Below are 26573 nucleotides of genomic sequence, written 5' to 3'. Positions count from 1 at the left end.
TATGTGATTTTGGTTATACACATAGTTCTGGAGTGTAACCCCTGTGCACTCTGCAAATCAACTGTATTTTTTCTACACCCAGTATAACCTCTATCATGCCTGTTTAAACCAAAAAAGAGCCTCTAATGTAACCTTTCCTTATTGGGGAGGTGCTCAAGAGCATCATTTGCACCATGCTCTGGCATGCTACCCTTAAAAGATGTATCTGACAAGTTATCCAAGAGCAATATTTACATTAGGTAGAAAAGAAATAAAAAGTTGCTGACCTTCTCAGGAATCTTAATCAGCCAGTCCTTTAGCTTTCAGCAAGGACTGACTACACACTTCAGAGTATCTATTCACAGTACTTTGTCCAGATGTCAACATTTCCTGCACTCAGAATTCACAGTCCTGTTACCACATTCCACCTTATGAGAGTTATAAGGAGTAGACCAACCCAGTAAACATCCTAAGAGCAACTATTTTCCTTCAGGATATTACTTATCTAAGCAGAAATGGGGGGAGGAAAAGCAAGGTGGTGGGTTTAACACCATTTATTTAAGTGCCCCAAGTGGGTGAATCAGTAATAGAGGTTATAAACATTATTTTGGTTGGCTCACAAGCCTGATCAGTTACCTGGAAACTTAAAATTTTGTTATGCAAGTTGCAAAAAAAACACATTCCAGACATGATAAATGGCTGAGGGGGGAGGGGAAATACAAATGCAACCGGTGCTAAGTGAGAAGAAAACTAGAGACAGAACACCACGTCTTGCCAAGTGACATCACAACTCTGGTACGGTTTCCAAACCACCTAGATCTAAACCTTTGGTTTCCTCCCCGGCACTGTTAACGAATCTTGCATTTGTGTGGTTCTGAAGACACGGTAGCCTTGCATAGCTCATCTGCATCAGTCCACCTGAGTTGTTCCTAAACCCACAGCAGTGGCATAGGCAGTCAGGATATCCACCACTTGTTTTGCCTCTAGCGTCATCCGAGCTTCATTCAGCCAGTCCTGAGCCACTCTCCTGGATTCCCCTTTCAACTGATTGACAAACTTAGCTGCCAGCTCCAGGTCTCCATGTTCGATGCAATAGGATGCGTAAGAGAGCAACTTAAATGTGTCCAGGTCTTCGGGGCCTAGCTCAGAAGGCGGCTTCAGCTGCTGAGGGTGCATGAGGAGAAGGGATTGCAGGTAAGAGAGGAAGTATTGATACAAGCTGTTTCTCGTTTCGTCTATCAAGGCCACCCTCTTCGCCAGCTTTTCGACAGTGTGGAAGCGTGCCCTTAGCGCCTCTTCTGTGTACACTCCTCGACTGAGCGATTCCCGTGGAAGCGCAGCTGTTAAGGCCTGGGTGAACGTGTTATCAGAACAGCTGGCCTGGATGGCTTCTACTGCACTCTCCAGGGGCTCAGTGGGGCTGTCTCCAGAAGCAGTTTTCATGCTTTGCTTCAGAGCTTCAACCGAAAGCCACAGCTGATGGGCCTTCCTGGCTTCCTCCTCGGCAACAGCATGGCCTGTAACAAAAAAAATCCCACAATGGCTGTCAGGGAAGAGTTAGAAGTTTCCAGTTTCCCAGAGGGAGAATGTTTTCCCCAAGGGGGGCAGGAGAGCAGTGAATCTAATAGACGAGAGCAACAGGAACAACAGGGAGGGACCGGCTGTTCACAGGAAAGGCAAGGGTTAAGGTCTAGTTCAGATTTGGAGGAGGGGAGATACAAACCAGCTCTAGTGAGAAGGTTAGAAAAAAGAGCAGGAAAGCGAAGGGAAGGGCGCGTTCAGCATTTTGAGAGTGGCTGGTCACGGAGAAGCAGAGCTCAGAAGGTATCTGAAATAAGTGACTCTGAGGAATAATAGTTAAGAACCGTTTATAAGATTGTTTTGTTAATACGCAATAAAAAGTTATAAAAGAACAAGAAGAGTTTGTGTGGTGATCTGAAGAGGACAATGACCAGTCCTGACAATGGCTTAACAGCAAGTCCACTTTTAAACAGTGATTAAGTGGCTCATACATAGCTCAAGAACCCCAACAGAAGTAATTTCGTAGGGCTAGATTAGTACTTCACACTCCAGTGCAAGGCTCGGACAGAATGATGGCTTGCAACAGGATACACCTGAGCCAGTGACATCACAACTCAAATTTCCTATCCCATGCGCTGCACCAGCTCTCAAATTAAGGTGGGCCTTCGTTTGCTTAAAGCTGTTTATGTATAGCAGGCTCTGCCAAGCTGTCTGTAGCTGATGGGAGTTCTAGTCCAAAGCCTGGGGGAACCAGGTTGGCAAATCCTGCTGTGCAGACTGGTCATTTGGCAGCCTGCAAGAGCAAGCAAAGCATCTATTGAGATCTGGCCTTTCCAAGTTGACCTATGCATATTATCTACAGAAGGGAAGCACCTTCCCGCCACATTCTGTCATAGAGAGAGGGGAAAAGTATGCCTGAGCCTCTGCTGATTTGGTTTGGCAATTCTCTCTTTAGTGGCTGCAGATTAACTCTTGAGGCCTCCCCTAAATACATCACATACAATGAAAAAGAACCAGAGTTATCCGGGTCTAGCATTTTCAGCTTGAGTGTCTCATGTCACTGCAAAGTCCTTCAGTCCGCTCCCGATTCAAAAAGGGTCATGCCAGAATTTTGGTATGGAGCAGACTCTCTGAAATTAATAAGTTAGGTCCATTAAGGTCAGTGGTGTATTCAGTAAAACATACAGTGGTACCTCTGGTTAAGAACTTAATTCGTTCTGAGGTACCACTTTAGCTAATGGGGCTGCTGCCGCCGCGCCACCACCGCGCAATTTCTGTTCTCATCCTGAAGCAAAGTTCTTAACCCGAGGTACAATTTCTGGGTTAGCGGAGTCTGTAACCTGAAGCGCCTGTAACCCAAGGTGGTACCACTTTAGCTTCAGGATGAACTTTGCTTTCAGGAAGAACTTTGCTTCAGGATGAGAACAGAAATCGCACAGCGGCGGCAGTGGGAGGGCCCATTAGCTAAAGTGGTACCTCAGGTTAAGAACAGTTTCAGGTTTGGAACGGACCTCCAGAATGAATTAAGTTCTTAACCAGAGGTACCACTGTAGTTGAATACCATCAGGAGCAGAGAGCCGCACATGAAGGAGAGGGAGATCACAATTTGTTCCCAAAATCAGTACAAGCAGTAGCGTCTGCCTCTTTGTGCACGACAAAGGGATCAGCTGCAGGGACTGCCTCTCACCATTCCATTCCAACCCACCACACCAGGTTCCAGGGCGTATTGGCATGCTTGGAGCTAGTATGATACATCAGGGTTAAAGGTAAAGGGTAAAGGGACCCCTGACCATTAGGTCCAGTCGTGACCGACTCTGGGGTTGCGGTGCTCATCTCGCTTAATTGGCTGAGGGAGCCGGCATACAGCTTCTGGGTCATGTGGCCAGCATGACTAAGCCGCTTCTGGCGAACCAGAGCAGCACACGGAAACGCCGTTTACCTTCCAGCCAGAGCGGTACCTATTTATCTACTTGCACTTTGACGTGCTTTCGAACTGCTAGGTTGGCAGGAGCAGGGACCGAGCAACGGGAGCTCACCCCGTCTTGGGGATTCAAACCGCCGACCTTCTGATCGGCAAGTCCTAGGCTCTGTGGTTTAACCCACAACGCCACCTAGATCAGGGTTACTCAATCAGAAAATGAAATTAGCCAGACAGCACACTCCTGTCAGATTTCCCATACTCACTTTCAACGGCCTGCTCAATTCCCCTCAGCCTGGCATAGGCTGTGTTGATGTCCAATGTGAAATTGTCAAGCTGTTCCTGAGTAAGGCGTTTATACTGCATTTCTTGTTCACTGAGTTTTTCCGACAAGTCCTGAAACCAAACACAGTATCAAAATAAGCTTTCATGAACACTATCATCTTCCCAAGGCGAGTACGCCACAGTGTTAAAAACTGAGATATGAAAGCTAGGAGCTAAACAGCACCTTAAACCTAGGTTATGGGTGCCACAATGGAGTGTCTAGGTGCACTCTTTTATAACAATACAAAGCTGAAAATGAATGAACTGCAGCTAAAATCTTATGTTCATTTTTCACATGGTCTAGTTCTCATTGTAAGACTGCAAAAAAAAAATACTTCCACTGCCCGCCCCCGTAATATGAGGGTCCCTTCTCCAGTCTTCAGAGAGTGGCTGGAAGAGAAGGCAGAAAAAGGTCCTCTTTACTTCCAGCAGTGGCAGTTTTCTGAAATTTTAAGTGCAGTACTGTGCCCAGAGCTCAGAAACTGCTCACATTAATGAAATTCCCTGTCGCAAAACACACCTAGAGCAATGGGAGCTTCGAATGCTGCTACACCAGCAATCATCTACTTAAGAACCATTTCTAAAGATGTCAGATTTTTAGTGCCTATTTGAGCGGGGCCGTGTACTTTGTAGCATCAAGAAACCGTCTTTTTTCCATTAATATTTAAAATGATTTATGATAGAGCCTGTCCTGATGGAGAAAAGAAAAAGCCACGGTACAACAAAGAATTTTTGCCATTTTTGTGCCTAGAATCGGATTTAGGACATCAAGTATGTAATAAAACATATTGTCCCACATATACTTGCAATTAAATCATGTGTTTGCTGAGGTCAGCGGAAATAAATCCACAAATGGACAATCTTAAGCACTTACATAGAAACAACTTCAGCTTAGATCAATGGCACTTCTGCATTATCATGGCTGGGATCAAGATTTTAAGAAGGCAATAATAATAATAATCATAATAATAAATAATTTAATATTTATACCCCACCCATCTGGCTGGCTTTCCCCAATCACTCTGGGCGGCTTCCAACAAAAGATTAAAAATGCATGAAAAATACATTAAAAAGGCAAGTCTTTTGAGACTAGTGAAGCAAAACGCTGCACTCAAAGCCAACGGACCCTTCACAATCATATCACAAACCCCACCTGGTCAAATTGCAGCTTGAGTTCTTGCTCTTGGATTTTGAGCACATCTCTCAAGTGATCAGCATGTGCAGCAGCCTGCCGGCGGAGCTGAGTCCTCATTTCAGTCTCCATTACTTCTCTGGCTTCTTCAACCTGCCAAAAAGTCACTAGCAGTCACCACTTTGTAGCCTATTAGGGACCAATGTAATTAGCTGATTTTACAGGAACAGGTACCCACACCTGAGCCACTGGACAAAGAGCAATTTTATCTAAGAAATGGGACCTATCCCCTAAGAGATCTACAAAACCCTGGTAAACAGTGCTGTGTCACGTGAACTAATACATTGCTGAACTTGTCGCTACAACAACCATTTTGAAATTTCTGACTGCCTTCCCCATCCTTAAAAAGAGCTGAGAGCGCTTTTGAAAGCAAAACAGGCTTAAAATGAATCTGTCCTCTGAAGTCTAATTGAAAAAGTCGCAAAAGCGAAAAAAAGGTGTCTCATTGCGAATATGCTGGGCAGGTTAAAGGGAGTGCATACAAAAAAAATCTGTTGAGCACTTTCTTATGTTTCCTTCTTTTACAATAAAATGCAGGTACATTATTTTCTTAAAGGAGCAACTTTTTCAGGATTTTTACAAGACTCATTAGTGACCAAAGAAGACAGTTAAAAGGAGTTTTTAGAATGGTGCATGGTCATACTGGTTTGACGATGCACAGAGTAAGGCCTTTTCCCATAAATTGGCCAGGAAGTGCACCTTATTTCTGAACAACCTGCATCACAGCAACTGCTTAGCTGTCTCGGTTGCTGCAGCCAGCTCCACTTATTAATTGGTCCAAATGCTTCCCTTGACTGTGTCTGCTGGTAGATGGATCTTGTGTCTAAGGTGGGTCCGTGGGCAGTGCAACCAAGTAACTGAAAGTATGTACCAAAAACCTATCGAGAACCAGACCCACAGTGTACAAAGCTGTACGGAGATCTGCTCATATTACTCAGCAGAATTAACGTTCTGTGTTCTTCCCTAAAAACATTGTGTGTGCAGCTGCATGCATACACGCCCAGAGAACGATCATGACAAGACTGGAAAATAAGCACAGTGCTTACCTTCTTTTCCTGTTCAGTTTGGATTTCACTCTTATGACGTTCTAGTGCCTTTGCCACCGCTGACTCAAAAGCTTTTTTATCTTCCAGTTTCTGCTTTTCCAGGGCTGTCTCAATGTGCTGCTGTTCTCGGACTCTCAACTCCACCAGCTCCTTGTTGAGTTGGTCTATACGTCGGTGAGCATGAGCAATGAGAGAGTTCAAGTCGTCTGTTGTCAGCTTGCCAGCTGAAGAGAGAAGACGGTTAGATACAGCAAACTGTAAAAAGGACATCAGACCTTTATAATCTAATTATCTGCATGAGCAAAGCAGGTAATAGACAATATTTTAAACTGATGTGACTGGTCAAATATGACTGCATATTCCCCTTGGTTCAGAACACAGGATAATGCTGTTCATTCAAAAGAAAGCTGCCAGGTCTGAAACCCAAGAGGGGTTTCTGTGCTTTTCAAAGAAAATGTTCACCAAATTAAGCTTCTCATTATAGTTCTTATACCTAGAAGCAGGACGCCATCTGTGTTGAGTCTAAAATTTCAGGATACCTTTTGGGGCCTGGGACTAGTATTAAATGGAAGGAGGAAAAAAGTGATGCCCACTGACCTAACCAGATAAAAGCAAAAATATACTTTACAAGTGTATTTTCTTACCCAAATATCATCTCAAGCAAAAAATAAAATAAAATAGCATATACAGTGGGCTTTGTGGATTCATGTGAAAAAGAAAGGACAAAAATTGCATTGGTGGAGGGAGCTTAAATCAGGGATTTCTGAGTCTCATGGAGTCAACCAACTACCGTTAAAACGATAATGTTAAGAAGTAAATTTGTGCACTGTACTTTTATTTCTCAAAGAGCCAAATGAAACACTGGAATAGCCGAAAAGAATACTGCAGCAAATATTTTAGGCTGAATATAAAGGATGAAGTCTGCCGGCAAACGCATTCATGTTAAAACTGGTTTGATATTGGAGGTTCTTACAGCACACAAGTATCTAGTTTATCCTAAGCAAGCCTCTCTCCAATGTCAGCTACAACTTAACTTTGAGAAGCACGAACCACCCGATGCATAGTATTTGTGTAGTATGTGCATGTGTGATATACAAGATGGGCATTTACTGCAACATGCTCCCCACTGGTCAATTTGCTTAGTCCACAGAAGGGTTGGTGTAAGCAGAAACAGATCTTTTGCTCTTGGGGCTTTAATAGCTGACTCTTCTGCTATAGTAGATTTTCTCAAAGGGAATGAAGGTTGGTAGCATAGGTCTAACAGTTACCGTTTTTTACGTTCAGTCCTACATTCCAGCCATCTGTAAAACAGTCATCTGCAGACAGCTTAGGGATATGTTTTTACTCATGTCACCATCACATATGACTAGAGCTACATTGATGATTATCTACACTCAGCCTTGTGATTGTCAAAACAGATCATATTCTTTTTAGTAGCACACCAAACTAGAGCCTCTAGTTACTCTTAGAAGTAAAAATCCAAACAATGGAAGCAACTTGGATACATGGACTTGCCATCCCATTCCCAAGAAGCAATGCACAAGGCACACAGCGTTTAGAGAAAGCAGAAATGAGAAAAGAACTCACCGATATCAGTTATCTCTGCAAGAGAAAATGAAGGTTTGGAAAAATTAAAGCATGTCCACAGAAGCAAATCAACGAGCTGTTAGAAGCATGCAGGAGTGGAAGAGCACAGGTGCAAGCAGACAATTCAATCATTAATAAAGGATATACTTGAAAGTACAGCATGGACCTTCAAAAAAGGGACTTTCAAAAAAGGGACGTGGGTGGCGCTGTGGGTTAAACCAGAGCCTAGGACTTGCTGATCAGAAGGTCAGCGGTTCAAATCCCCGCAACGGGGTGAGCTCCCGTTGCTCGGTCCCTGCTCCTGCCAATCTAGCAGTTCAAAAGCACGTCAAAGTGCAAGTAGATAAATAGGTACCGCTCCGGCAGGAAGGTAAAGGCGTTTCCGTGCGCTGCTCTGGTTCGCCAGAAGCGGCTTTGTCATGCTGGCCACATGACTCGGAAGCTGTACGCCAGCTCCCTTGGCCAATAAAGTGAGATGAGTGCCGCAACCCCAGAGTCGGTCACGACTGGACCTAATGGTCAGGGGTCCCTTTACCTTTACAGCATGGAATGGTTCATTTCATAAAACCATCTGGGCCATGCTGAAGTGTGGAGGCTTACAATGCCCTAAGTCAATTATAGCCATTAATCGGAGAGGGCGAAGGGTGCATGGTGTACCCCCCCCAAAAAAAAGGTCTTGTCCTTCAGAAAAGCTTTATCAGACCCCACCAAACTCAAAAAGCCCAGGTTTCATGCACTTTTTAAAAAGTGCAAACAGTGCTAGAATGTGCATGCTGATATCCACCTTAAAAATATTATTGTACTGCCTTCTGAGAGGGTGCAACTTAGTGTCCCCAATTCAGATAAACTGAGAGCACAGGCACACACTCCCTTCAAATGTGTTATTCAGCCATAGTTTATATGTTATTCCTTTACTCTCTTTCTATTAAATAGAGTGAAGGAAACAAACTCTCATAACTACTGTTCCAACAGCAATGTGTTCTATTTATTAAGGAAATGTACATCCCGCCTCCCTTTTTTCTGTAAAACAATCAGACTTTATCTAGGTTAACACACTTTTTCTTTTACTTCTAATTTGTGGTTTTTAAATGCTTTTAGCTTTCACCCATTTTAATTTTTGACCCTAACCCGCTCTGCTTATTAAAAGCTCAAATATATAAGGCAGCAAACGTTTTAGCCATGCCCAATATGTGTGACTGTGCACCAAACCCGTAAGTTCCCAAACAAGGAACACTATAATATAGTTGATCAAAGTGACAAGAGAGCCCTGCTTGCAAAGGAACAATCAAGAGCTCCCTTTAAGTTCCTAATTGTTCCTTTGTAACTGCCTGTACCTGCCCCCACACCTGACATCACATATTATGTTAGGTGTGTTTTGTGAGGAATGGGCTCCTGGGCCAAATTGGAAATCAATGAAAATTTTATTTAATGCTCTAAACTTTGGCATACCAGTAGAGATGGTCAGGACCACAACTAAACATATTACTTACTTAGTCCCTTCCAACCAGACTGAACTTCTGGAGTAACACTATCAAGCTCTTTCTGAAATTCTTCTCTTGCTTTGGTTACAAGTTCATGGTACTGAGTTACTATCTTAGCTTCTGATTGGGCTGCTTGCACCTAAGGAATAAACAGAGAAAAGAAAAAAAATTCTTAAGGCAGGCACTGTAAATATTTCTAGCTGGCAACACAATGAAGATTAAAAATGAAATAATAGTCTAATAGTCATCCAAATTCATTAACCACTCTTTGCAGATACCAGAAGTCACTGCATTACATACGCAGCTGGAAATTAGGGCAAAGGTCTAACTGTACATACATGTAGTTAAAGCAGGGAGGGGTAGTTGCAGGGGCTTTTATACAATATACTCATCTGAATTTACTGAATGTTCAGAGCAGAAACAAAATATTTCTTATTTTCTAACTTGAAAGGCCTAAACTAGGGCAACTACATTTGCATTGCATAGAGAATCTAATAAAAGAAAGGCAGAGGAATCACATTTCAACAGAAAGCCTATACAGGCAGACATTTTATCCTCTTGAAGACAGAGGAGACAAGGAACAGGGACATTGAATTACTGCACAGCCACTAACTGGTTCATTGGTTTAAACATTTTTACTCTGTTTGGTACTTTACAAAAATCAGAACCAAAATGCATTTTTAAAAAGTTACAAAATAAGAACAGCTAAAGCACAAATAGACACAAGTCCTGCCTGCATATATTTGGCTGTGGAAAAAACAGGAAATTCAAAATTAGCCACATTTTCCCATTTCATCCGAACCAGGAAACAATGATTAACTGGCTTCTGAACAAGCCATGATATTCAACTAAAGTTTACTATAGTATTAGCTTCTTCCAAAGCTGGTAACTGTGGTTTTCCAATTTGGGTGAAATGGGGGGAGGGGGGCGTTTACGGTTAATTAGAGGCTTCCTACTTGTTTGGTGCAGAGGAAGGAGCAAAGCGGCTCCATGCACAGGCAAAAGGCTTGTGATGTTCTCAGCTTAATAAACAGATTACCTGAACAAGCTTACTAGGTTAAATCACAAAGAGCAGTTCTAAAAAGAGATGTAGTCTCTCCTGTTTCCAGAAGGTTAAGAGAGTCATGCAGAGAGAGCTACTGTGCCAGATCACAATTGGTCACTAATACTTCATTAGCAACCAGCTGTAAAAGCCACAGCCCACAACATTGATTTTGAAATATCTTAAGGAGAGTGACAAAGAGCTGAGCAAATACAGGTAACTCCCAATTTACCCAGAGGTTAAATTCCAAGGCACCACACATTCAAGTGAAATTGCGTATATATGAAATATAATTGAAAAATTCTGCAAACACCCTGTTCTGCCCCCACCACGCCCCTTTGGGGGTCGCTTCCAAATTCGGCGCAATACTTATGTGCAGTTGCGCACATATTGAACATGCATAAATGAGAGGTTGCCTGTACTCAAAAAGGTTCCCTGAATCTTAGGATTGAGGCCAAGAAAAATCAGCATAGTGCCATCTCTGAGTATAGCTGTGCCTTTATGTGCTGTACCCAGTGATTTTTTTCTGGGAGGACACATACCCCTAAACATTTTGTGAATCTAAGCTTGGCCTCATTGAGGGGCAGTATTCCAACATGAGTAGGAAAATGAGAGTACTCCAAACATTTTTTTTAGGGGGGGGGGGAAGCACTGGCTGTACCCAATGACTATCATTGCCTCAAGCCCTGTACAACTCATATCACAGATTCTGCCAACGTAAAAAAGTCATAAGACTTTTTCGCCACTCTCTACTTCCTTATGGTTCAAATACAACAGTTTAGAAGATGGGGTTAGTTCTCAGATGCTCTGATATCCCAAAGACATTCTCACAAGTACTCAAGTACTCTGTTGTATTCTTAATGTGAATAAACATACAACTGGAAATCATATTCATAAGCATCCAATTGGAAATCATTAAAGCTAATTTGGCCAAAGTTTACCTTTTTGACCACATTGTCCAGATCAACGATCATATGACGAAGGTTCTCTTCTGCAGCTTGGATGTGAGGCTTGGCCCCAGGAATCTGAGACTTCTTGGCACCATCAATCACTTCCTTCGTTTTCTCCAATTCTTCTCTAAACAGAATCAGAAGCCACCAATTAGCTATATTAATATTCACTGTCTGTTAAAAGAAAAACGTGAAATATAAAATCTGTCAGTCCATGGCATGTTTGGGAGTGATTTTGGGGTGAGGGCTGAGCCTACCATTCCTAACCACTGAACATCAAGCTTGATGTCTGCATAAAAAGCTATTTTACGTGCATAGCCCCATATTGGGCTCTATTACAGTGGTACCTCAGTTTTCGAACAGCTTAGTTCCCGAACAACTCACAACTCGAACGCTGCAAACCCGCAAGTAGGTGTTCCAGTTTTTGAACTTTGCCCTGGAAGCCAAACATACTCCTGGGCTTCCGTTTTTACTGTTGTGCAGCAAATTTCAGTTGCCCCGATCATAATTAAGCCTTTATTCTTCCCACTTCTGCCCTTGTGCCACACATTTGAGTCCCCCCCATCGTAATTAAAGCCTTCTGTTTCTGATTGCAGTGTTCTGAGGTGATATTTGGTGTTTTGTTTCTGCTAATTTTTTGCATTTGTTTTTGTGGCTTTTTCATTTTTGTGACTGTGGCTTGTTTTTGATTTTATGATTGATTGATTGATTGATTGATTGTGTGACTGCGGAAATGGACAAAAGCCCCCCATCCAAACAATGACTATCATCAGTGCAGGTAAGAAAAAAAGTTAATTTTAATTTTTATCATCTACAATACTGTCTTATTTATTTTATAGTACAGAACATTGATTATTGCTTTCATTTTAGGGATCAATGGTCTTGTTAGGTAGTAAAATTCATTAGATTGCTGTTTTAGGGGTTGTTTTTAAATGTCTGGAACGGATTAAACCGTTTTGCATTACTTTCTATGGGACAGCGCGCCTTGGTTTCGGAAGTTGGAATGCTTTGGTTTTGGAATGGACTTCCGGAATTGATTAAGTTTAAGAACCAAGGTACAACTGTACTTAGTCACATTTAAACATTTTATTTTTATCATCTTAATTTCATAAAATCTCATGTTTGCTTTCTACCGGATTACTGCTGAAGCTAAGAAATCTTACTTGGCTTTTAAAAGGACATCTGCAGCTTCATCCACAGCTCTTCTACGATCCTTCAACGCTTCCTCCAACGTCCTCCACTGAGTTGCCTTTTTATCACTTGGAACCTAGCAAAATGCACAATCGTCCTCAGTTTCTCAGGTTTCTAACTGCTTGTTAAGAAATCAGCACACACTTACACAAATTGCCAAAAATCTATCAGATGCCTCCTCATCTGATAAATTCTACACATTTACAAAGAACATGGGAAATGATTAGTTTGCCATCAAATTTGCTGTGCAACGTGTATTTTTACAAACGTTTCTCTACACAAGCAGAAAAGAAGTCTGCATGATGTAACACAAGCAGCAGAAAAGGAAGATCAGACCTCCTACATCATGCTCTGATGAAGCAGAAACAGGTAACTCCATCCATCCATCAGTGAGTAAAAATTTCCAGTTATCTTGAGAGCCATCTTCTCAGATATAGTTGAAGAAATCAAGTACAGTGGTACCTTGGTTAGCAACCATTTTGGATTACAACCCGTCAAACCCGGAAGTGTGTCCCCCTTTTTTTGGATTACAACCCATTTTTGGGGGGAGGCCCCAGCGATCTCAGCCCTGAATGGGAAGCCTGGACTTTGAAAGTCATCTAATCTTCCTTGCTGTACTATACTGTATTGTTTTAATTAGTGTTTTTATGGAGCAGTCAAGTAATTTCGTTGTCCCTGAGAGGGGGCAATGACAATAAAGATATTATTATTATTATTATTATTATTATTATTATTATTATTATTGGTGAAAGCACAGTAATTAAAGTAATTAAGCAAACACACACACACACCTCAGAATTATCCATAGCCTCCCTTAACTTCTGGGCATGAAGATTGACAGCCTGCACGGCAGCCTCCTGGAGTGTAATCGCATGCACGGTTGCACGAGCAGTGCCATTCAAAGCACTTTCCAAGGTCGCTGCAAGAGCTGGTGAGAGAAGAAGTAAAACAATTTGGCTTGTCCACTTCTCATCTTGCATAGCACGGTTTTGTATTTCCTTCTTCCCATATGCATCTGGTCCATGCCGCTGGCTCAGATTATGGCAGCTAGGCTGCTTCTGGGGGCAAAGTACTACCAGCTTGTGGGATTTGCACTGGCTGCCCAATCTGCTACTAAGCCAAGTTCAAGATGCTGGAGCCAACATATAATTTACTGTATTTTCTTGATTAAATTTATATACAAGCCTTCATCTGAAGATCACAGGGCGGCTTACAGCATAAAATTGCAAAATCAAAATTAAAGAAACAAACTCCCACACTTTGAAAAAGGCCACAGATTTTTTAATCAGACAAAGGCCTAGTTATAGAGGAACATTTCTGCCTAGCACCTAAAGATATGTAATGAAACCAGTAGGCAAGCCTCCCTGGCGAGAGCATTGCACAAATGGGAAGCCACCACAGGAAAGGCCCGTTCACATGTTGCCACCCTCCAGACCTCTCACGGAGCAGCCACACAAAGAAGGGGCTGAGATTATGATCACAGGATCTGGGTTGGTTCATATGGGGAAAGGTAGTTTATGTATTACGGTGGTACCTCAGTTTCCAAACAAAATCTGCTCCAGAAGACCGTTCGGCTTCTGAAACATTCGAAGAATGAGGCACGGCTTCTCAATGGTTTCAAGAAGTTCTTGCACTCAGCAGAACCCACATCACATGTTCAGGTTCCGAAAAGCATTTGAAAATGGAAGCATTTACTTCTGGGTTTTTGGCGTTTGAGAACCGAAACGTATGACAACGGAGGCATTCGGGAACCGAGGTTCCACTGTATGGTCCTGAGCCACACGTATAACCATGTACAGCTAAGGACTAGGTTACTTAAGAGACCAGGTTATTCCTATATACCCAGGTCATTGCAGTCTGCAGGAGAACTTCTCCCACAAGTTCCAAAAATACGATAAACCCACTCCACAGCAATTTGGATAAGAGCTTTCAGTGCAGCTGCTCCTATTTTGTGGAACAGCATTCCTGTTGAGATATGGCATGTGCCCACTATCTGCACTTTCCAGAAACAATTGAAGACTTTTTTTTTTGCCTCGATTGGCTTTCAACTGAAAGACCTGGGGGAAAGCATTACTGCACAGACCCTAAGCTGCGAGTGAATGTAAGGAGTGAAACTGTAAAACAGGTTTTACTGCTTACATGGCATAGCAGTTAAGGGCAGGAATTGAATAATTTGTAAATCTATACACTAAAATAAGTTGCAGTTACATTCTGGGAGGGCAGAAAAATGGTTAGAGATGCTTCCGCTCCAAAGGAAAATGCTTATACTGTTTGCCTGCAACTCAGACATTCTTCATAGGGTTTTTCTGAAAACATGGGCAAAGCATACCAAGTAGATCATTTCCATGCCAAAACAAAGCTGACAAGGCAAAGTGAAATTTTATGAAAACAGCTTTCAGTGATAGAATGCTTCAAAAAAACTAGCCACCTTTATTACACAGCTACTCTTGCAGCTGAAAAGCAAGCCGAACTTGAAACTGCCAAGGTATACTGTTGGCCTACATACCAGAAACCTTTGCTTGTTCCTCTTTATCTTGCTTTGCAAGACGAGCAGCAACTTCATCGGCTGGCCTCTCTTTTACACGTTTTTCACCTAGATATAAAGGTTTGCATTTTAATAAAACACTGAAAACCAAGATTGATAGAAGTTTGTTCACGAGGCAGCTATGTCACTGTTAAGAAACAGCCAAGAGGTCAGTGTTCTAGAAGTGTATTTTGCCAACAAACTGATCCCTTGGCTGGTCATGCTCCATCATTAAACCAATCCACCTACTGTATTTTTCGCTCCATAAGATGCACTTTTTCCTTCCGAAAAAGTAAGGGGAAATGTGTGTGTGTCTTATGAAGACGGGAGGCTCTGCTCAGCGCTCCCTTTAAGGAGCGGCGTGGCGCGTGTGTGCGGCTATTGGGGGCTTTTCCTCGAGGAGGGAGAAGAGCTGCTTTAAAGGGAGCGCGGCACTTGGGGGAGCCTTCATCCCCCTGCCCGGGAGAGGCTGCACGCAGCTATCCAGTAAGCCAGGACAGCAAGCGGGATCGCTGCGCTGCGATCCCGCTTGCTGTTCTGGCTTCTGGGATTCTGAAATTTTTTTTTTCTTGTTTTCCTCCTCCGAAAACTAGGTGCGTCTTATGGTCTGGTGCGTCTTATAGAGTGAAAAATACGGTAGCAATAATAAATTCAGAAAGGTGACAATGCACTCGGCCAGGACATTACATTCAGAAATCAGCAAGAACTTAACACTACAACGTAACCACCCATGTTCCATATTTCTGTTCACCTTCTGACAAGTGTAATACAAAGAGCCCCAGCCTTCCTCTCTAGCTTAGAAAATGGGGTCATCTCTGCACCAATTCAGACCTTTGAAGGGTTGCTCTAACAAAAGAGAAAATCCCTACCCACTTCAAGGTAGAGGGGTATATTGAGACTGCCCATTTTGGTGGTGGGTTTTCCTCTGGCCCCAGAAGGCAAACTGGACCTGACTGTGGTGGGCAGCCAAGATGCTGAGGGCACCTTGGTTAGTTAATGCCCAAAATGATTGCCTGTTTCCATCTCCAAGGTATGGACCTGAGAAAAAGCTGTCTTCAGTATCTCATGGAGGCACAGCATGAGGAAGTCACCTGTGCTTTCAACTCTACAGTCATTTCCTGACCTGGGAGTAAGCTTTATTGGGAAAAGAAAAATAACTTTCTTCCAGAGAAACATGTACTGTATTAAGACTGTTTGAAGGGCAGGAGGAAGGTCCTTATAACAGAGATTCTGGCAAGGCTATTGAAGCCAATCAAAATGTCTGGACCCCTGGTGAATTCTATCATCACTTACAAATATATTCTCTTTTCCTTCATGTATCTTGATTAAAATTTGATAAGGCCACCAGAGGGAACAATGGAACAAACAAAGGGATTCATCAGAACTTAACTCTAGTTTTGCAAAGTTCTTTTCTTTCAGAATTTCAAAAGTAAAGAAGCCGGGAGTTTGCAAAAAGAACCAAACAATACCTAGGTCAGGAGGTTTGTGTTTTCCTTCAAGAGGCGCATGACTTTTGCTCTGTTCTGTCTCCTGCATGCCTGGAGCTGGAACGGAAACAGCTTCACCTGTTGCTGAAATTATCTGAGCCGCTTCTGAAGATGCTGTAATTATCCACATGCAAACATAAATTAAAACCATGACAAATATATATATATATAAATTGACATACCATCTGAATGGAGTAACTTTTGAAAAAAGAAAAAGGGAAACAATTTGAAGATTCTGAGCCTTTTACCACTTTTATTTGGTCCTTGCTCTTCTTTCTTGAGGTTTTTGAAAAACTTTATTCAGAACCACAACTGTTTGCATGTATCAAACAGCAACACCCATAAACAAAACAAAAAAAAACAGCAAGAACTATATGACAACCAAGGGAACATAATATTCTCTGTCATTGCAGGTATAATATGGAAGAAGAAATTCATCAGTATCGTATTCATCAGACAAAGATGTGTAAGGAATATGCAAACAACATGAGATGATCGTACCTTCTTGGACACACCAATCATTAATTATTTTTACAAAATGTGTCATGTGGTGCTGGGATCATCCTTGTACTATCAGGCTTATTAGCATGAAAAATACAGTGGTACCCCGCAAGACGAATGCCTCGCTAAACGAAAAACGCGCAAGACGAAAGGGTTTTCTGATTTTTTAGCCGCTTTGCAAGACAAATTTTCCTATGGGCCTTTCTCACAAAACGAATTTTTTTTTTGAGTTTTTCCCCACAGGCTCCCTCTAAACTTCAGCGGAGCGGGGCGGGCTGGGAGGGAATCCCTTGGACCCCCGCCGGATTTCCCGCAGCTCTTTTGAAGTCCGGTGGGGGGAGAAGGGCTTTTCTTCCTACCGCCAGCCTTCAGAACAGCCTTCTGAAGGCTGGCGGTGGGAAGAAAAGCCGTTCTCCCCCCGCCTGCCTACAGAAGAGGTTCGAGGAAAGAGGCGAAGGAGCGCTGCCCCTTCACCTCTGTCCCCGGAGCTTGCCGTTCTCCCCCGGCCTGCCTTCAGAAGAGGGCCGGGGACAGACTGTCCCCGGACCTGGTCTGAAGGCGGTCTCCATAGGAACGCATTAATTGATTTTCAATGCATTCCTATGGGAAACCGTGCTTCGCAAGACAAAAAACTCGCAAGAAGAAAAAACTCGCGGAACGAATTAATTTCGTCTTGCGGGGCACCACTGTAAAAAACTTCATTCTGCAAAAAAGACATCCCTTCAAATATGTGGATTTGATGTCTAAGCCTCCCAGTGTCTATTTTCCAAAGTTCACTATACCCAAGAACTACAGTAGAGGATCTACTTCACTTCCACAGTTATGTTATCACAAGCCTGGCTGCGACAGGTATGAATATCAAATCTGTAAGTACTATAATCACACAGCCACAGATAAAGCAATGAAAAAGGATTATTTTTCCTGTTTCAACAGTTGTTTGTCCAGTTACAACGCTGATCTCTTTAGTATCTCATCGCAAAAAGTTTCTACCCATGGGCATTCCCACCTCAAATGAAGATAAATGCCATGCTGACCAGAACCCTTCCAATTTGGCCAAGCACATGTCAATCTCACCAGGCTATAAACAGATCGGCTGGGCATAAATTAAAAGTGAATGTCCAAATTAACTGGCTTATTTCTCTCTCAGTTGTTCCATAAGTGGATGGTGGTGATATAGGAGTCTCTACAGCAGTACAGGCCTCATTTTCTATACTGAGTCAATACTGTAGGAGGATGGTTTATTTAATACAGGTGTCAAGATGTTTGCCATCTTGGCTTCTTTCGGCGGAAGGGTGAGATATAAAATTTAGTAATTTAGATTGCCATGCTTTCTGCACCATATGAACACAACACAGAATTTTGCAACTGTATGTTAAGTTTTTGGAAGGAAAGGTTGCAAAGGAACATTCTTTAATCCTGCAGCCAATCAGAAGCTGCACTTTGGTTTTCAAATGTTTTGGAAGTTGAACGGACTTCTGAAACGGATTCCGTTTGACTTCCAAGGTATGACTGTAGTTTCAAGTTCCAAAACATAAATTGCTCATAAACAAGTCAGCCCCCTCCTGCATATTTTTATAAGTTCCATAGCTGTCATATCTTACCTTCTTTTTTCTCACTAGCAGCTGAGGGTTCCTCTGTTTTACTCTTTGCAGTTTTGGCAGCAGGTTGTTTAGATTCTTTCATTACCTCTGTTACAGAGGAGATTTTCAATGGACCCGACTGTATCTGTGTGTAGGGGAGGGGGGAAATCTCATTGAACTGCATGCTATGAAGAACGCTTGTAAGACAGATATACCACTTAAATATGCAAAACTAAACGCAAGAGGTTCATATGAATCTCTACATTTGGAAAAATGGACAATGATTTGAATATAATACTTCTAAATTAAAACACTTTTTAAAAATTCTATTATCTACTAGACTGGGATAGATAACTTGTGGTCTTCCAGATGCTGCTGAATTACAACTCCCATCAGTCCCACCCTGCACAAGATGGAAGAAGCAGTTTGGGGCAGTGTAAGAAAAGCAGCAGAAGAGAAACAACATTTCAAAGTGACAATATATCCCAAGGCTAGATTACCATATTTTTCGCTCCATAGGGCACACCGGACCATAGGGCGCACCTAGTTTTTAGGGGGGGAAATAAAGAAAAAAACTTTTATTCCCCCCCCAGCCGCGGGGCTGGGGCAGGGGAAGCCCGAGCTTCCCCCGACCCCAGCACAGGTCCAGGAGCGGCGGCAAGATTGCACGCAACCTCGCCGTCGCTCCGAGAGCTTGCGGGGCTGGGGACGGGCTTCCCCCAACCCCAGAACAGGCTGCTATCCGCAAGCCTTCAGAGCCCGGCAGGAACTCCCGCCGCCCTCCGAAGGCTTGCATATAGCTGCCTGAAGCCTGGAGAGCGAGAGGGGTCGGTGCGCACCGACCCCTCTTGCTCTCCAGGCTTCAGCGAAAGCCTGCATTCGCTCCATAAGACGCAAACACATTTCCTCTTCATTATTGGAGGGGAAAAGGTGCGTCCTACAGAGTGAAAAATACGGTATTTCTTTCAGCATATCAACACACTGAAAGGTCGTGTGCACATGTGAAGGCACTCACAAAGGGCACTCATTGTCAACACGAGACTACAAGGGGAACAGAAGGCACTTGGTGAAATCCTGTCTTCTCTTAAACTAATAAGCAAGCACTCTCTCAGAACTGGAATCTGACAATTCGAGGACCAGTTTATCCCAATGAAAACGTGTATAATGCTATAAAGGTGTGGCAGTTAACCAATATATTTTGATAGGAGTAAAAGAATCAGGAATAGAAGTGTGCAAATGCAGCTTTAAACAGCATACATTTTAAGTAAGATGGCAGTGTATCTTCATAACCCATGAAATCACAGCCTCTTTCAGTACACCCATGAAAAGCTTACAACAAGAACTCTGACCCCAGCAGTTGAATCACGGTTATGAAGCCTGAGGACAGTGAATAGGATATCCAACTTTCTAATCAATTAGGTTTCTCAGTGTGCAAAATCTAAAGCACAACTTAAGAATTGGAAAAATGACAGGTGTGTTATTAAAGCAAAGATAGAAACTTACTGGCTTCTTTGGTGTTGGAATACTAAAAGAAGGACCCAGTACCATGTCAAAGACGTTGCTGGAATAAGGGATGGTCTTCTCTACATTTTCTCTGAAGCGTGGATCATACTTAGCATATAAAATAGTTCCACCTACTCCTCCACCAACAAACAAAACACTGGCTCCTATGATTTTGCCTGCAGAGACACTGTTTAAAAAGAAAGTCCATGCTGATATACAACAATAAATTTATAGCACAAGTCAGAAAGCATCATGGATTACAGATGTTCAGTACCTAGAGCTACAGCTGTCTAATATTTTCTAAGCCAATTAAAATAATATTGGCCCTTTAATTAAGGAGGCTGAAGCAGGATATGCAGAAAGGGATTAAATACAAGACACTTTGATAGACAGGACAGTTGTAAATAAGATGAAGATCTTATTACAGTTTCTATTCCATTACACCACTCAGAGATCCTTTGATAAAGGGTGGTATATAAATTGAGTTAATAAATAAAATAATAATGTTTAGCCTTGTACATTTAATAAGCCCAAGGGCTTTCTCTAACACCTTGGGCTCCTTTGGGAGGAAGAACAGGCTATAAACAAATGTAATTAAAATAATAATGGTATAGTATCCAGCCACTGTCAAAGCACCATCAGGGCAAAAGCCACACAGCTCCGCAATCTAGCTACCGCACATAAATTCCTTTCACACATTCACACCAGCTGGTGACATGATGTGCAGAATGGCCTCAGCTGATCTATGTGGAGGGGGCCCAATCATGTGGCAAAAGACTGTCTCACATTTTATTTACTGTTCACTTTTTTTGACTCAATGAACAAAAAAGGTTTTGCTAGGCACTAGTTTATCTAGCAAAAGGAATACCCTACTGAGGATTTTTTTTAAAAAAAAGAAAGATCTACCTACCCAGATTCTCCAGATGTAGCATATCCACGACCCAGACGTAATGGACGGACTGAACTTCTGCCACACAGACAAGTCTAAAGGAAAAAGAAGAAACTTGTGGTTAACAAACCCATTCCACGTAGCTCAAAAAGAACCACGGAATCATTGTTTTGTTGCTGCAGCTTTGCTTTTTGTTAAGAGGAGACTTGCAAATAACATTATCTCATTATCCCTTCTGCCAACACATACCCATACAGAAAATTTGTGGCCTACTCTGAAGGAACACCAACCATTAACGTCCTTGTTATTTAATAAAACTACCTTGTCTGGTCATCTGGAAGCCATTTTTATTTGCCACAGGTAACCAAGCAAGTGACTACTGACACAGTTGCATTAATACACTTAAACAAACTGAGTAGCGTATTTATCTAACTAACTCCATTGCAAGATTATGAAATATTGTAACCTCAGATCCAGACACGCTAACTGAAAATTATACAAAGCAGATTACCTTTTATCCCTCATTTCACGATTTTAAAAAGCTTACAAACCTTTTTTACTATTGAGAGGAAGTCTTGCAATCACGATATAACATTAACTCATTTCAAGAGATCTCTTTCAAAACGATTGATAAATTGAGTCACTCTGAACAGTATTGGTATCAGTTTACAGAACCTAAATTGACACACACAAAAAAGCTTGCAGGGTTGTGGGTTGTAAATATTGGCATCTAAATATTAATAGCAATATTAAATTCAGTCAGACACAGGTTAGTTTTAAAACTTAATTAGCTAAAAACTGCAACAACTTACTGAAATTAGAATTCTCTTCACTTAGCTACTGTAATGTTATATAGAATATTCACACATGCCTGTGATATTCTGGCAATCACTTTTAATATACCAATCTAAAAAAGTTTGCCACTAACAAGCAAATATCTTTCTGTGGGAATTTTTTTTTTAAAATCCCCACAGTACTGTAATACTGCTTTAAAAGTGTTGGCATAACTCTGTTTTTCCACAGGAAGAACAGATGCCCAAAACCTTCATTAAAACCATATGTGAAGTTAGGAAATAGAAAACTCTGGAAGTCTGTGTTCCATGACACACCCCAGCTCAAGAGTTTCCATCAACTGAAAACATAACTTTGAAAACGCCAGACAGATTGGCATCCAAAATTTGAACACCCACGCTCAAAAGGTCAGAATTGGCATACAGTTGTGAGACTTCAATGGCTTCAAAATAGTCACACAATAAAGTATTTGGTCAATTTGCGTGAAGGCTTTTACTCGGCATGCTAAGCTCTGTTGTTTAGTAGCTTGTATTTTCCAGCCCAATGTACCCCAAGGGTGCCCCAGAAACCTAGCATACAGAAATGCAATAATCTCACTTTACAATTCATTTAGTTATATGCAACTTTATAGTGCACAGGCCTGAAATTCTCTCTCTGCTGAACTGTACAAATGATTATAAACCAGATGGTAAGACTGTCTTGTCATTGAACAGCAAGAGCAAAACATATGAAAGTTACTTACGGTGTTTAAAAACATATTTTGAGTACTTTCTAGAGAAGGTCAGAAAATTCAACAAAATGACATATGCAGCCACATGCACATTTACCGAAGTCCCACTAACATTTAACTTGAGTTACACCAAAGTATGTATAAACTGGCTATGTTTTACAGTACAATCCCATGCATATTTATTCAGACGCAAGACCCATTATGCTCAATGGGGCTCACTGCTACTAAGCGCATATAGGATTACAGACTTGGTCATAGTCCCAGACATTTTCACAGCTGTCTCTTTGAATTTCCCTTTTTGCTTTCTTTCTAAATAAATAAAAAAGAACGACTCCGCAATAAGCAATCTGGGGCTACATTCCAACTTCATCTTCGAGTCCCTTTTCTAACAGGATTCACAAAAAGAACTCATTAAGAACACCTACCAAAGCTCTTGTTTCACTAATCTAAACATCAGAATTCAGTGGGCAGTAATAAGCGAGCAAAGGGGCCCTTCAATTGTGGCACCCCGACTGCTTGATGGAACACCGCATTGTCCATTTTTAGAATGTTAAAAACAGGGCTGGTTTCAGTGGGTGTTCTTATGGCAAGGTCTTTATCGGCATAATCCTACATATGTTTACTCAGCAGTTAACGACACTATACTCAGCAGGGCTTACATCTTGGAAAGTTTTAAGTATGCCATTGTGTCTTTTTTCACTACCACTTTAAGCTGTTCTTTTGGATGCATTTTTTTCATGTGCCCCCCCCCCTTTTAATACAGGTACATTGTTTTATTGTTCACCATTATCTCAAAGCTTATAAGGTGCTCTGAATTCACATTACCGCAGAAAATGTGTGTGTGATATTATAATGATCCAGTGTCATCTTTACTGGTTACCAATTTGTCTCTGGGCTCAATTCAAAGTGCAATTATTATTGTTAACTTTTGAAGGCAAAGTCTAGGACCAGTTTATTTCAATAATAACCCATCAGAAAGGAAACTCCCCAGGCATTAAGATCTACCTCTGAGGCCCTGCTCTGAGTCCCCCACAAACATTAGAAATATGGTGGGTGTGCACCAGAAAATTTTGGGGTTTTGCTTTGTTTTTGCTGTTATGCTGTCCAGAATCTAGAACCTACCCTGACAGAAGTTTATCTGGCCCAACTGCTGCACACTTTCCAGCAAGACTTTGTTTCAACAGGCATTTTTGGATGCTGCTTCTTAAATGATAAAATATACAATGCAAACAGCCCGTGTTTATCATTGAAAGCCACCTTGAGTTCCATGATAGAAATGGCAGGTATACCTGATTGCAAAAAAGCTTTGAAGAAAAACCCAGCAAGTATGAAGCTCCAACGCTACTACACTTTCCAAAACTGTTACTAGTTAATTAGAATAGTAGTTTCAAGATCTCTAAATGGATAATGACAAATTTTAAATAAATTTATTTATTTATTTAAAAGAAGGTGGGGCAGCCAGGCCTTGCTCTGCAACCAGGCGCAGCCCTGGAATCTCTTTTTGACACTGTGGCCTGCAAAACAAACATACATCCATACATCTCAAGAGTAAGTGGATAATGTTTTCTGCCACCAAAGCCTGCTTAATATGTATGAGGAAGCAGTCTTTCCAGCATACTTCTTGCCGCAGATATTAAACGGTGTAATCTTTAGGACACAGAATAATTAAAGCAAGGTCATGTCCTTCTACCAGCTATGAGAAGGGACTTGCCGGCTTTAAAAAAAAAAATGGATCAGCGCTGCTTGCCAAAGGACACACCCCTGGAAGTCAGTTCGCTGCTTCACGTGAAAACCCCAAGAAGTAGTGAGGGAAACCCGTGGAGGCCGTTTCTGGGTTTAGAGGTGACATCCAAGGAGCCTACAAGACCCAGCAGCCCTCTCTCCGGTGGCGACCCTACGGCACCGCCTCTGCACGCGAGCACGCGTTCTCACGAGCGCTTCGTGGACTCCGGTTTCGCTCTCTTCCGCCCGCCTCTGAGGCAATGGAGAACTACGAAAGGCCCAGTTAGACTTGCAGCCACGTATCTAGCTAGAGATACGGATAGAAATATAGAGACAAGACCCAAGCTTCCCGCAGTGCATGATGGGAAATGTAGTCTTGAATTTATTCACGAAAAGAAGACAAACCACGCGAGTCGTACCGGCTGCCGACGCCCCCGGCTGCCCCCCCCCACCCCCAATATGGGCAGCCAATGGGCTCCTTCGCGGGTCTTCCCTCCTCCTCACGGGCCAGGCGCGGGCTCATGGACGCCCTTCGCCTCCGTCACGCGCGCGAGGAGGCTCCCGCCGCCCGTTCGTTTCCCCCTCACGCCTTTCCCCTTCCCCTCACCTGAGCCGCTGTGCTCCCCGCGCGGTGACAGGCCCGCAGCATGACGTCCGTTCGCTGAGGGAGGCGCTCGACGGAAAGCGGCGGCAAAGCGAGCCTCGGGCCTTACGCTGCGTGCGTGCTTGCGCGCATGCGCGTCTGTCTCCGCCCCGCTTTGCGCGCAACCGCCCTGAGGCCAAGCGCTTGAAGAGGCGGGGCTTGCGGCTCGCCAATCCGGACGGTATGCGAGGGAGAGCTTTTGTGCCGCATCGGCCAATCGGAAGGCGAGCCGCCATCAGCCCGCCTACCTAAGGAGCATATAGAGCAACAATTGTAGAGTAGGCGCAGCCTTTCGTTGTCTGTGTGTTTCTGGGTCCTTAGGAAAAAAGAGGCTGTGTTATTTTTCTCCTGCTGCTGGACGGGGGCGGTGGCTGCTGGTTATGGGGAAGTTTGCCAGTATTTTAAGAAAGACGCTTGATAGCTCAGTCGGTAGAGCATGGGAATCTTAATATCAGGGTGATGGGTTCGATTGCTGCATTGCAGAGGTTGGGCTATAGATGTCCTTTGTGGTCCTTTCCAACTTTGCAACTAGTGAAGTGCACTTTCAGGGTGTGTTTTTTTCTGCAATCGAGCGGTATAACATCAAATACATAAATACATAAACTGTTTTAACCTCAAATCGCTAACATCAAATCGCCAGCCCAGACACAGTGTGGGGAAAAGTTGCCCCATCTCACAACGAATTTGTATTTCTTGTATTTCATAAAATGTATACATAATTGTAAAAAGCCAACAATAGCAGCAACCTCAAAGTGGTTTACAAAAAGATAAAGCTACGAAATCGGGGTGGGGGTGGGGGGTGGGATCCAGTACTTTAAAACATTCAAAGTGTTAAAATACGTGAAACAAATTCAGACCAGCACTTCTTTTTTGGGGTGTGTGAAGAATACTATCTAGGTACAGAATACAGTCATACCTCAGGTTGAATGTGCTTCAGGTTGAGCACTTTTGGGTTGCGCTCCGCGGCAACCCGGAAGTAACAGAGTGCATTACTTCTGGGTTTCACCGCTTGCGCATGCGCAGACACTCAAAATCATGTCACGCGCGGAAGCGGCAAAACGCGGCACACGCAGACACGCCATTGCGTCTTACGTTCCATTCAGGATGTGAACGGGGCTCCAGAACGGATCCCGTTCGCATCCCGAGGTACCATTGTAGCTGCCGGGAGTGACACCTCAACACCTTCCACATGTTAGGAAGCCTTTGGGCATTCCAACATGACATAACAGAGTCTCAAATAAAGATATGCTCTCCCAAGGCCCCATTCCCAGCATGTTCACACTATATCAGGGGTATCTATGCTGGCTTGCTCATGTCCACAAAACAGAAGATGGCAGGATCCCCAAGGATGTGCTCTATGGGATACCGGGCCTGTTGGCAGACAAACTCTGCGTTACATATATTTCTGCAAATTCTAGCAACACCAACCCTGCCAGGTGGGAATCGCTTACTGATGACCACAGCACCTGGAGACAGGCAGTCAGGTTGAGTATCCACAGTACAGTGGTACCTCAGGTTAAGTACTTAATTCATTCCGGAGCTCCGTTCTTAACCTGAAACTGTTCTTAACCTGAAGCACCACTTTAGCTAATGGGGCCTCCTGCTGCTGCCGTGCCACTGGAGCACGATTTCTGTTCTCATCCTGAAGCAAAGTTCTTAACCTGAAGCACTATTTCTGGGTTAGCGGAGTCTGTAACCTGAAGTGTATGTACCCGAAGCGTATGTAACCTGAGGTACCACTGTAGTGAGGAGGTGACAAATGTCCGCTGGGAGAAACGCAGAGAGAATAAATGCCATAGTACACCTGTATCAGCACAACCGGATGCCTTCCTCTTCCCCATCTGCAACAAAAGGTAAAGGTACCCCTGACTGTTAGGTCCAGCCGCGGATGACTCTGAGGTTGCGGCGCTCATCTCGCTCTATAGGCCGGGGGAGCCGGTGTTTGTCTGCAGACAGCTTCCGGGTCATGTG

General features: G+C 42.9%; 1 protein-coding gene across 2 annotated transcripts; it reads right to left on the bottom strand.

Annotated features, from left to right (window-relative positions):
- Nucleotides 1-518: 518 nt before the first annotated feature.
- On the bottom strand, nt 519-24711 carry IMMT (inner membrane mitochondrial protein). 2 transcript variants are annotated; one of them, XM_053361803.1, is made up of 15 exons: nt 24567-24711; nt 20737-20810; nt 19827-20013; nt 18345-18468; nt 16225-16356; nt 14738-14824; nt 13023-13159; nt 12204-12307; nt 11032-11167; nt 9058-9187; nt 7568-7582; nt 5981-6204; nt 4896-5027; nt 3685-3814; nt 519-1496 (listed from the first exon to the last, which is right to left on the bottom strand). In XM_053361803.1, exons 1-15 carry the CDS (start codon nt 24606-24608, stop codon nt 889-891), a joined length of 2262 nt encoding a protein of 753 aa, XP_053217778.1. In that variant the 5' UTR covers nt 24609-24711; the 3' UTR covers nt 519-888. The 2 variants fall into 2 exon arrangements, with proteins under 2 accessions (XP_053217778.1, XP_053217779.1); XM_053361804.1 differs by lacking the exon at nt 7568-7582.
- Nucleotides 24712-26573: the final 1862 nt, after the last annotated feature.

This window comes from Podarcis raffonei, chromosome 13 (assembly GCF_027172205.1).
Source record: "Podarcis raffonei isolate rPodRaf1 chromosome 13, rPodRaf1.pri, whole genome shotgun sequence".
Classification (NCBI taxonomy): domain Eukaryota; kingdom Metazoa; phylum Chordata; class Lepidosauria; order Squamata; family Lacertidae; genus Podarcis; species Podarcis raffonei.
This window is presented reverse-complemented; position numbering and strand designations above follow the sequence as displayed.

Coding starts and splice junctions, on each gene's coding strand:
- IMMT (XM_053361803.1), bottom strand. CDS start 24,608: ATGCTGCGGGCCTGTCACCGCGCGGGGAGCACAGCGGCTCAG. Junction 13,160..14,737: donor GGAACAAGCAAAGGTTTCTG/GTATGTAGGCCA, acceptor TTCTCTCACCAG/CTCTTGCAGCGACCTTGGAA. Junction 3,815..4,895: donor TCAAGCTGCAATTTGACCAG/GTGGGGTTTGTG, acceptor GTTTGGTTTCAG/GACTTGTCGGAAAAACTCAG.